Genomic DNA, 12,474 nt, shown 5'->3' on the forward strand with positions numbered 1-12,474 from the left:
GGGCAGAAAGGGCGAATGTGCCAATAGACCTTATATGTAAGGCTGCAACTTGGTCTTCACCGAATACCTTCTATAAGCATTATAGATTAGATCTATCCTCTGCTTCTGATCTCACCTTTGGTGTATCGGTCCTTGACTCAGTAAACCCACCCAGTCTATAGTCTCTGCAATTCTCTCTAGTGGGTGCTGTCGTGGCGAATAGAAAATACCGGATTACGTACCGGTAATGCTCTTTTATAGAGCCCACGACAGCACCCGTTCACATCCCTCCCTTTTCTGTATATAGTTGCACATGGTGCTTGTTTGGTGAGGTGTAAATATTAGAAAGATATAATATGAGGTTGTAAATATGTGTATATATGTATATACCTGAACCTGTTAACTAAAACTTGGCGGCGGTTCCTCCTATTCTCTGTAAAACAACTGAGGAGCGAGGGGGGGCCGCCCCTTTTATCTCTCTGTAGGTTTCCTGTTCCTAGGGGCGGATCCCCTCTCTCTAGTGGGTGCTGTCGTGGGCTCTATAAAAGAGCATTACCGGTACGTAATCCAGTATTTCTCCAGTCTCATGAATAGAGCTTTGCTGCAGTTCCCCTGCGCACTGCGTGTGGTCATGTGATGCCGTGCAGGAACCGACCATAAGCCTTTACAACACGAGGCTATCCTCCATTGATCTCCCGCCTTGTCCGTTTTTCTGTGTTTCCCATGCACAGAGGCACATGGCCATGCAGAGCCTGATTTTTATTTTGCTGGCTCAGACACTTGCTCTGCAAGAAATATCTGCATTGAAGATCCAGTGCTGCCGCCCCTTCATTATCATGATTGGTGTGGTCGGACCCCCGCCAATCAAAAAATGACAGCGTATTCTTGTGGTCTGTCATGGGATACGGCTTTAGGATGCCTCCCAAGTCTTAGGATTGTGCAGATGTGGAGTCTGCAGGGAGATGTTTGTGGTTCTGTAAATCTCCCTTCACCCCCGGTTAGGACCCCCAGATGAGGTTTCCCAAGGTGGGACTGTTTATCTTAATTTACGCCCCTCTATGCTGTCTGCAGGGGTCCCTGCATACACTGTATAACCCGTAGGTGAATGTATACACTGGAGCTTTGCCCTGCAGCCTTGGCTACAGATACTAATATATAATCTCCTTGCTTTACAAATGTGACTTTTTGCAGACGTGCCATTCAGTCATTTGCATGATGCATTACTTCTGTAACAGATCTCCTTTTTGCCCATTACTTTTCCTATTAGAAGCTCGCGCTTTGTCATACACACAGTCATTTGGCCGCTCCGGGTTCTGTCATCTGTCCAGTTACAGCTCCGTACTTGCTGCAGTCCACAATCTATCGACTGCTAAAATTCCAAGTGACTAATCCTTGATATACATCGCAGCGCAATTTACAGCGTACGTGACTCCGGAGCGACCGTCCTCCACCTGCCGAAGACTGAGGGCGCCATCTACTGAGGGATAGCGGGACAGAAGGCCACCTTCCATCATGGTGTTCCCTATATTTCTGTAGATTGCAGTCTCGGCTGGACAATGGCTCTAGAGGGGAATAGAAATGCAAGCTCCACTATGATACCAACGTCCTCCGCTCCACTTTACCGTTCCTTATTCATGGCGACCCCAGAGAAGTGCAGGAAAAGGTGGAAGTGCGTATAATAGATTGGTCGTCTCATCCGGGAGAATTCTCCCTATTCTGGGAGAGTTGGTAGGAATGTTTTATGGGGTCGTGAAATTCACCCCTTTCATAAAAGTGGGGCTGGCGATTTTGAGGGTACGCTTCCGGGGGCCATATACACAGCTGATATTCTGATACGTAATTGTACCAGGATAATAATCTGCATTATACAGCAGCAAGCGGGTGAATACTACTTTACAAAATCTCAGTCACAGGCTGCGCAGAAAATGCCCACTGCAGAGGTGAAATCCCCAGTCAGCCGCAGATCTGAAATCCACACGTCTTAATCGTTGCCGCAGATCTGAAATCCACAGATGTCTTAATCATTGCCGCAGATCTGAAATCCACACGTCTTAATCGTTGCCGCAGATCTGAAATCCACAGATGTCTTAATCATTGCCGCAGATCTGAAATCCACACGTCTTAATCGTTGCTGCAGATCTGAAATCCACACGTCTTAATCGTTGCCGCAGATCTGAAATCCACATGTCTTAATCATTGCCGCAGATCTGAAATCCACATGTCTTAATTGTTGCCGCAGATCTGAAATCCACACGTCTTAATCGTTGCCACTGATCTGAAATCCACAGATATAGTCGCTGCCGCCGCCGCAGATTTGACATCCACAGATGTCGTCACGGATTTCAGCCTTTGCATTTGGCATCGGTGAACTCTGCGGAAATGCAACAAATTTTGCTGCGTTTTTTGACACTGCAGATTTCGTTGCGGATTTTCCACAGAAAGGTCGGCCTGGAAATGTACCGTATTTTTCGGACTATAAGACGCACCGGACTATAAGGCGCACCCAGGTTTTAGAGGTGGAAAATGGGGAAAAAAATATTTGAAGCAAAAAAATGTGGTAAAATATTTAATAACATACTATTATATATAATAACACCACATATAATAGTATTTTATTATGTTGGAAGCTGCGGGACCAGTGTGGTGTCTGTACAGTACTATATGAAGATGCTGGAGGGTGAGTATAAGAATGGGGGCACAGGGCTTATATATAAAGCACCACTCCAGCACTGAAAAATAACACTGGAGTGCTGCTTTAAAATCCAATGGGAGAACTATAACTCCCAGCATGTCCTGCAGATCCTATGACATGCTGGGAGTTATAGTTCACTAAAGAAGTGGCAGAGTGCTTTATTGTGTTTTGGAAAGACTAACCTCTTAATTGTGGCAGCCAGCCGCACTGTGGTGAGGTAAAAGCATCCCATGACTGCACACAGAGCCCTCCCTCTTGTTGCCTTTCCACAGCACAGGTAATGGAAGCCAGCAGATTCTAGTGTTGGAGTCTGAAGGACCTGTGATGATGTCAAGAAGAGGGAGGGCTCTGTGCTGCCATGTGATGTTCCAGCCCGCCCACTTCTGACATCACAGGTCCTCCTTTGTTGTGAATTCTGTTGTCGAACTCCCTCCTGTGGTCGTGAATGGTACTTCGGCGAGTTCTGTCTATGGGCTCCCTCTGGTGGCTATGAGTGAAGCTGCTGCTTCTGAGGTTCCTTACACAAGTGACGTGGTTTATCCTTTGGTTGGCTTCTCTATTTAACTCCACTCAGATCGTTACTCCATGCCAGCTGTCAATGTTTTAGCATTGGTTCAGTTCGCTCCTGGATCTGCCTGGTGACCTGTCTTCTCCTGCATAAGCTAAGTTCCTTATTGTTATTTTTGCTCATTGTTTCTTTGTCCAGCTGGTTATCCTGATTTTGTCTTGCTAGCTGGAAGCTCTGGGATGCAGAGTGGCACCCGCGCACCGTGAGTCGGTGCGGAGGACCCTTTTGCACACTCTGCATGGTCTTTTGTAGGTTTTTGTGCTGACCGCAAAGATTCCTTTCCTATCCTCTGTCTATTTAGTAAGTTTGGCCTCCCTTTGCTGAAACCTATTTCATTTCTGTGTTTGTGACTTTCATCTTTACTCACAGTCATTATATGTGGGGGGCTGCCTATTCCTTTGGGGAATTTCTCTGAGGCAAGGTAGGCTTTATTTTCTATCTCTAGGGCTAGCTAGCTCTGAGGCTGTGACGAGGCGCCTAGGGAGCGTCAGGAGCGCTCCACGGCTATTTTTAGTGCGTGCGATAGGATTAGGGCTTGCGGTCAGCAGAGCTCCCACATCCCAGAGCTCGTCCTGTATGAGTCTAACTATCAGGTCGGGTGCTCCTAACCACTAGGTCATAACACTCCTTGTGCACACTGCACAGCACTCAGCTCCAGCCCAGGAAGGTATAGCGATCTCCGCTCCCCCAGACCCTACTGCTGCTGCCTCCTCCTGCCCTGGACACACAGATCTTCCCAGCTGCTGCAGGAATCAGCGCTGGGGAAGCCATGTGTGTCCCTGCTTAAGTGCAGTATTCATTTGCCTCTCCTGGCTCACTGCTCAGCTGATAGGTGGGCGGGGAGTAGCTAATGAATATTCACTGCACTTAATCATCAGGACCACACAGTTTCCCCAGCACTGATTCCGGGCAGCCTGGACATCCTGCAGTGGGATAACAGTGCGATCCCACTCACTGCTGCCCCCCTCCCCACATGCTACATCTGTACCATAAGACGCACCCACACTTTCCTCCCAAATTTGGAGGAAAAAAAGTGCATCTTATGGTCAGAAAAATAGAGTACTTGCCGTGTGAAGGACTCTGAGCATTATACTATTACTACGGATTGATTACATGGCGGCAGCAGAGGACAGGCGCACGACATTTTTGCTGTCCAGGATTATGGGAAAGCTGGATGGCAGACATGTAATGGGTAAGCCGGTTGACATTTAGGTCCTTATTGGAGGCCATGTTGGTTGTCCACCATGGTTCACAGAAACAAGTAAACATATTATAGAGTAGTGACAGCTGTATAGTCGTCATCACAGCCTGACGCCCAGCTCTACCGCATCCTGCCATGATGATGGCGGTCATTCATGTGACCTCTGCAGCCAATGACTGCCCTCAGCGGTCGCATGTTGTATACCATGGTGTGAATGTCTGGGGTATTGACTAGGTAAATAACACTGATTGTAACAGTCTCAGGGGCTACCACCCCAAACCTCCCACCTTTTAATGATGCACTAAATGCTTAGGTGTACCTCTTCGGCAGCCAAGTTTTTTTACTTTTAAGGGTTAATCCGCTTAGTTCTTAGCACACAGTAGCGAGCGCTGGAGCTGCGTGCTCTGTTCTGCCTGCATTATGTTTTGCGACATGTGGAGAAAGGATAAAGCAGGGATGTTGGTTGTTGTAATCCTCCATTACAGGTCAGTAAGCCGAGATTTGGCGAGATAAAAGGATTTGACCTGTGTCCCGCTCCCATCACTGCCGTCCATTGGTTCTCTGGTCTCGTGGAGAGGCAGCAGAGTGTCAGGAACAGGATTCTTTTTTTTTTTTTTTTTTTCTCTTTCTCTCTTTTTAAAATAGTGATGAAATGTGTTTTTCAAAGACGAAAAAAAATTGATTTGCAACTTCAAAGTAAATTCTGAGCGGACGCTGTGGAGGAGGTTTACAGAGGAGGCAGGTGAGGGGCTCAGCATAATGTAAATGAGGCGCCGTACACAGAATGTCTGCTCCTCATTAGGCCGCGATACACTATGATTTTATTCTTCACACATACAGAAGCCGGCCTGCAAGTAATGATTTACAGCCTACTACCGTTTTGTGTATACAGTCCCTATGCAGATCTATGTGGGCAAACTTTACAGCTTGTAGTCTGTTACCACGGAGACACATAGTTCTGCAATGGAGCTGTGTACGAATTATGGTTTTTCTAATTAATCTGTCCAGTTTCTTCTCTGGTTCGTTTGTGTGGTCTGATCCTGCACTCGGGTGACATTGGACGATCAGTGGTTGGAAACCTGAAAATTCAATGTTTGCTTTGTGTTTGCAGATCAAGGAAGCAATAATTGCAAAAACCACCATGTTGATCACGGACTCCGGTCCTATCCACGCCACGTCCAGCATTGAGTCGGTCCCACGACGGCGGTCACGCAAAAGCAGGGGTCTCTCGTCCATGCAAGGTGGGCATCTCCATAGTGCATGTAATTCCAGGAGGTTTTATGGGGCCGACACTATGGGGAATATTTCCAGATGTCATTTTTATCCCCTTATAGAAGCTTGACGAATCGTTTAGCAGCAGAGTACAGTGGCGATTTACATTCCTGCTTCTGCCAGGATCAGAGCCCAACAATTAAAGGGGTTACCCAGCGTATTTCACTTCCACACGGGGAGGTGAGGGGAGCTGAGGATGATGCATCCATGACCTCCATCGGCCGGCAGGTGGCATATATGAATCCGATTTATAAGAAGATAGAGGACACGTACAGTGGGGCAAAAAGTATTTAGTCAGTCAGCAATAGTGCAAGTTCCACCACTTAAAAAGATGAGAGGCATCTGTAATTTACATCATAGGTAGACCTCAACTATGGGAGACAAACTGAGAAAAAAAAATCCAGAGAATCACACTGTCTGTTTTTTTAACTTTTTTTTTGCATATTATGGTGGAAAATAAGTATTTGGTCAGAAACAAACAATCAAGATTTCTGGCTCTCACAGACCTGTAACTTCTTCTTTAAGAGTCTCCTCTTTCCTCCACTCATTACCTGTAATAATGGCACCTGTTTAAACTTGTTATCAGTATAAAAAGACACCTGTGCACATCCTCAAACAGTCTGACTCCAAACTCCACTATGGTGAAGACCAAAGAGCTGTCAAAGGACACCAGAAACAAAATTGTAGCCCTGCACCAGGCTGGGAAGACTGAATCTGCAATAGCCAACCAGCTTGGAGTGAAGAAATCAACAGTGGGAGCAATAATTAGAAAATGGAAGACATACAAGACCACTGATAATCTCCCTCGATCTGGGGCTCCACGCAAAATCCCACCCCGTGGGGTCAGAATGATCACAAGAACGGTGAGCAAAAATCCCAGGACCACGCGGGGGGACCTAGTGAATGAACTGCAGAGAGCTGGGACCAATGTAACAAGGCCTACCATAAGTAACACACTACGCCACCATGGACACAGATCCTGAAGTGCCAGACGTGTCCCACTGCTTAAGCCAGTACATGTCCGGGCCCGTCTGAAGTTTGCTAGAGAGCATTTGGATGATCCAGAGGAGTTTTGGGAGAATGTCATATGGTCTGATGAAACCAAACTGGAACTGTTTGGTAGAAACACAACTTGTCGTGTTTGAAGGAAAAAGAATACTGAGTTGCATCCATCAAACACCATACCTACTGTAAAGCATGGTGGTGGAAACATCATGCTTTGGGGCTGTTTCTCTGCAAAGGGGCCAGGACGACTGATCCGGGTACATGAAAGAATGAATGGGGCCATGTATCGTGAGATTTTGAGTGCAAACCTCCTTCCATCAGCAAGGGCATTGAAGATGAAACGTGGCTGGGTCTTTCATCATGACAATGATCCAAAGCACACCGCCAGGGCAACGAAGGAGTGGCTTCGTAAGAAGCATTTCAAGGTTCTGGAGTGGCCTAGCCAGTCTCCAGATCTCAACCCTATAGAAAACCTTTGGAGGGAGTTGAAAGTCCGTGTTGCCAAGCGAAAAGCCAAAAACATCACTGCTCTAGAGGAGATCTGCATGGAGGAATGGGCCAACATACCAACAACAGTGTGTGGCAACCTTGTGAAGACTTACAGAAAACGTTTGACCTCTGTCATTGCCAACAAAGGATATATTACAAAGTATTGAGATGAAATTTTGTTTCTGACCAAATACCGTACTTATTTTCCACCATAATATGCAAATAAAATGTTAAAAAAACAGACAATGTGATTTTCTGGATTTTTTTTTCTCAGTTTGTCTCCCATAGTTGAGGTCTACCTATGATGTAAATTACAGACGCCTCTCATCTTTTTAAGTGGTGGAACTTGCACTATTGCTGACTGACTAAATACTTTTTTGCCCCACTGTATGTGATGCATGCCGGTTGTGCATGGGACCTGCTGATACCCAGCAAACAGACGGTGCCACATCGGCAGCGCCTCTCTGCAGTAGGTGCACAGAACAAGAGGAGAGGGCACCCTTGTAACTCAATTCCCCAGGGCTGTCTCAGGGATTCCTGAAAAGGCGTCTTTATGCATAGTCTATAAAAGAAAAAAAAAAGCTGAAAATTGTAATAAAAAGAAAATTAAATTATCCACATGTTTAAAATAAAATTTTAACAGAAAGCATAACAACATTTATAAACATTAAAAAACAAACAAAAGTTGACACCTTAAAAAAAAATATTCATTAAAAACCTAAAATGAACCTCACAGGTTTGGCCCCACTACGACCATAATGTGTTGTATAATAAAGCAAAACATTTAGATTAGCTTGGTGTCAAACGGAGTGAAAAAAAAAAAAAAAAAAAAAAACGCTCCAAATTGCCATTTTATTAATTGTTTCTTGTTGTAACCGCTAAATTAAACTCTTAAAGGGTTATTCTAAGGTTTGGAAGTTATTCGCTATTCATGGGATAGGGGGATAACCTCACGATCGCTGGGGGTCCGATTGCAGCGGCTGGACCCACACCCATCCGAATAAGCTGCATGCCCTCTGCTGCTCCATTCACTATTGATAGGACTGGTACAGAGGGGTAAGTGCTCTGCACACCTGGTCTTCGGCCGTATGGTTGAAATTTGGGGTTTGTATTGCCATTTTCCAGGACCCGTAGTATTTTTGTTTTTCTGTTTCTGTTAATTGATCTGTGTGACAGCGTGTTCTTTTGCATGGTAAGCTAACTATTTTATTGATACCAATTTGGGGTCCATATGACCTTTTTTTTTTTAGGCCAGACTTTTTACAGGTGCTGCAATTCAGTGCAGTGGCTCATACTGAATAGCTGCAGTATTTCAGTATATAGTGAAAATCTTGGGGTCTTATGAATTTCAGTGTATGGCTGAGCTTCACAGGAGTAAGAAGATGGCAGCAGCTGCGTCTTCATCAGGTAGTGATGATGGATGATGGAGCCTATGAAAGTGGGCATCGGCAAACATTCCTTTCATTCTCCATTGTCGGTGGCATCTAAATGTCTCAGATGCCAACTATGTATCATAGCTAGTATCTCCCGGGTGCCTACAGCTCCTTGTCTCCGCACGCTCTCGCCCTCCTAATGACGTACCTGTATATCCGTGCAATAAGGGAGCAAATTTATGATTAAATGCAAATTTAAAAATTCCACGAGGATGGTCCTCTGCAAAAAACAAACCGATTCCCCTGCATCCATATAAGCAAAACTAAAAAGCTGCATGTTCTAGAATGTAGAAAACTTTAAAAATGTCTGGTCTGTAAAGGGTTAATGTGGCGTCTTCCGACAGTCCGGAGGGTCTGTACCAGGAGCCACGAGCATAGGAGCAGCAGATGCGATGTAACGCGCCACTATTGTATTATGTGATTTCATATACAGCGATCCCCTGTCTGTATGTCCACGCGTGGGGGACCTGCAACCTGGTGATAATCTCCTGCTGATAATAACTACAACACACAGCCTAGTAAGTGACACATCCCTGGAATCAGGCTCTCCTTCCCTATATTATGCTGCTGTCAGATTACCTGGCAAAAGGCTGCTGTAAAGGTCAGGGCCTCTGAGGTGGCAGATATAGGCCTGTGTATTTGTTTTTCAGACCAGAATATTGTGTTACCCCAAATAAATGAAGACGAGCGAGAAAACGAACCAGAAGGTCCTAGACCCAACAACCCGACACAAGCGCACGTCTTCCTGTCCAAAACTGTGAGAACCATAGAACAAGCTGATAAGTTACATAAAAAGGGGAACGTAGCGAACATGGAGGCATCTGACCCCTATATAGTGTAATGTATGACCTATTACAGAGGAGTGATGTAGGTACACAGTGACTGCACCAGCAGAATAGTGAGTGCAGCTCTGGGGTATAATACAGGATGTAACTCAGGATCAGTAATGTAACGTATGTACACAGTGACTGCACCAGCAGAATAGTGAGTGCAGCTCTGGGGTATAATACAGGATGTAACTCAGGATCAGTAATGTATGTACACAGTGACTGCGCCAGCAGAATAGTGAGTGCAGCTCTGGGGTATAATACAGGATGTAACTCAGGATCAGTAATGTAATGTATGTACACAGTGACTGCACCAGCAGAATAGTGAGTGCAGCTCTGGAGTATAATACAGGATGTAACTCAGGATCAGTAATATAATGGATGTACACAGTGACTGCACCAGCAGAATAGTGAGTGCAGCTCTGGGGTATAATACAGGAGGTAACTCAGGATCAGTAATGTAATGTATGTACACAGTGACTGCACCAGCAGAATAGTGAGTGCAGCTCTGGAGTATAATACAGGATGTAACTCAGGATCAGTAATATAATGGATGTACACAGTGACTGCACCAGCAGAATAGTGAGTGCAGCTCTGGAGTATAATACAGGAGGTAACTCAGGATCAGTAATGTAATGTATGTACACAGTGACTGCACCAGCAGAATAGTGAGTGCAGCTCTGGGGTATAATACAGGAGGTAACTCAGGATCAATAATGTAATGTATGTACACAGTGACTGCACCAGCAGAATAGTGAGTGCAGCTCTGGAGTATAATACAGGATGTAACTCAGGATCAGTAATGTAATGTATGTACACAGTGACTGCACCAGCAGAATAGTGAGTGCAGCTCTGGGGTATAATACAGGATGTAACTCAGGATCAGTAATGTAATGTATGTACACAGTGACTGCACCAGCAGAATAGTGAGTGCAGCTCTGGAGTATAATACAGGATGTAACTCAGGATCAGTAATGTAATGGATGTACACAGTGACTGCACCAGCAGAATAGTGAGTGCAGCTCTGGAGTATAATACAGGAGGTAACTCAGGATCAGTAATGTAATGTATGTACACAGTGACTGCACCAGCAGAATAGTGAGTGCAGCTCTGGAGTATAATACAGGATGTAACTCAGGATCAGTAATGTAATGTATGTACACAGTGACTGCACCAGCAGAATAGTGAGTGCAGCTCTGGAGTATAATACAGGATGTAACTCAGGATCAGTAATGTAATGTATGTACACAGTGACTGCACCAGCAGAATAGTGAGTGCAGCTCTGGGGTATAATACAGGAGGTAACTCAGGATCAATAATGTATGGGTGAATACGTTATATTTTGTGTCAGGACTTATTTTCTTCCAATTTTCTGGCTTTGTCTGTAGATGATCCGCGCTGAGCAGTGTTCCGTTTGTGGCCAGAAGACTCGGTTTGGTAAAATGTCTTTGAAGTGCAGGAACTGTCGGATCTTGATACATCCTGAATGTCGTGATTTATGCTCCAAGCTGTGTCCTTCCACTTTTCTGCCATCTCAGACCACGGCACCAAAAAAGGGCCAGGTGACCCGTCGCGTTCAGCCGGTGTTACGTGTGTGAGCGGCTTTAGCTTTTGAGGTGTGTGAAATGTTCTTTCCTGGTTCCAGGTGCTGCTGTCTGACTTTGCCCCGGCCGCTCCCCCCATGGTGCCCAGTCTGGTCATTCAGTGTGTAAACGAAATAGAGAAGAGGGGTCTGAGTGAGGTAAGCAATGGCCACCTCTTACATTCAGTCATCTTTATATAGATCTGCATGCAGTGTGCGCCTCCTAGTGGTGGCTGCAGGCACTTCTTATTGGTAGGTCCATCCATACGGGACTTCGTTGATGTGGATTTTAACTGCTCGTTTGTGCATGTAAAATCCAGAGTTGAATACAAGTACATTTTTTTCTCTGTAGATTCTTACCGGTTTCAGTATTGAAGTGGAACCTCCACACTAAAGTCTACATGTATTTAATTATTTTGCAGCAAAATCTTTTTTTTTTTTCCCCCCCCATCTCATGGGGGCTTACCCTATGGAAAGAAAAGCATATGGTGCACCGAACGACTCTGGGCTTGTCCCCCGTACGGAGCCCTGGCCGGGGTCTTCCCCCGTACGGAGCACTGGCCGACGCCAAGGTTGTCTCCCTGATTTTGCTAGCAGTAGGTTGTATCACAGCCAGGGTGGATAAAAATCAATGTTTTTTTTTTAAAAATCAAAAAAATCGGATTTTTTTTATTTAAATCGGATTTTTTTATTTAAATCGGATTTTTTTTATTTAAATCGGATTTTTTTCAATAAACTGCTTTTTGAGGAAAATATTTTACCATCCAAAGGTTCTTCCATCATGAGATAAAGCTGAGTTGTTTAACTCGGTAGAATAAAGGCTGTATATGTGTAACATTCACAATGCCATGCTCTTCCAGATGTTTCTGTAGGATTAGTGGGCAGTTTCTCTTCTATATTATCACAGACGCTCGCTTTACTTACGCAGTTCTCAAAACTGAATTTGACTCCGCAGAGGTCCCAGCCTCTTCTTCACGTCAAAAATGTTACAACATGAACAGAGTTGAGAAAAAGACCTTAATCCTATTGTTCTACAAACCTATGAATACAGAATCAACCTCTTCAGTGCCAAGTCCAAGAAGTTAGACAATATGTTTCTGATTGTTTGGAGTGGAATAGATCTGCACAACACAAGAAGAATGTCAATCTAAGTGTGAGGAGGAGGAAGGGCAAGCAGACAAGAAAGTGAAACTTTGAGCACAATACTGCAGCATAGCCACAGACAGACAAGTCTGGATCTGTCTGTGTGTACGATCTGAGGTTTATTACATTCTTTCCTTATAATGGCAGTAGGCCGTAAAAGAGACCCAGTTTGGGAATATTTTAATGAAGCTCCTTCGCCTATCGGTAAGGCAGGCATGCGTGCAAAATGCAAACGATGCAACAAAGAGATGCAAGGCCTGGTGGCGCGAATGAGGCAACATCA

The 12,474-nt window shown here is 45.0% G+C and overlaps 1 protein-coding gene across 1 annotated transcript in view; it reads left to right on the top strand.

Moving 5' to 3' along the window:
- LOC138644425 (rac GTPase-activating protein 1-like) overlaps positions 1-12,474 on the top strand; it is a 30,684-nt gene that overhangs the window by 14,510 nt on the left and 3,700 nt on the right. Inside the window, exons 7-10 of the mRNA XM_069732770.1 lie at positions 5,552-5,681; positions 9,290-9,396; positions 10,855-11,028; positions 11,112-11,207. Of these exons, the coding sequence (XP_069588871.1) occupies positions 5,552-5,681; positions 9,290-9,396; positions 10,855-11,028; positions 11,112-11,207 (507 nt within the window). The remainder of the gene's footprint in view (positions 1-5,551; positions 5,682-9,289; positions 9,397-10,854; positions 11,029-11,111; positions 11,208-12,474) is intronic.

Source organism: Ranitomeya imitator, chromosome 7 (genome assembly GCF_032444005.1).
Source record: "Ranitomeya imitator isolate aRanImi1 chromosome 7, aRanImi1.pri, whole genome shotgun sequence".
NCBI classification, from domain to species: Eukaryota; Metazoa; Chordata; class Amphibia; order Anura; family Dendrobatidae; genus Ranitomeya; species Ranitomeya imitator.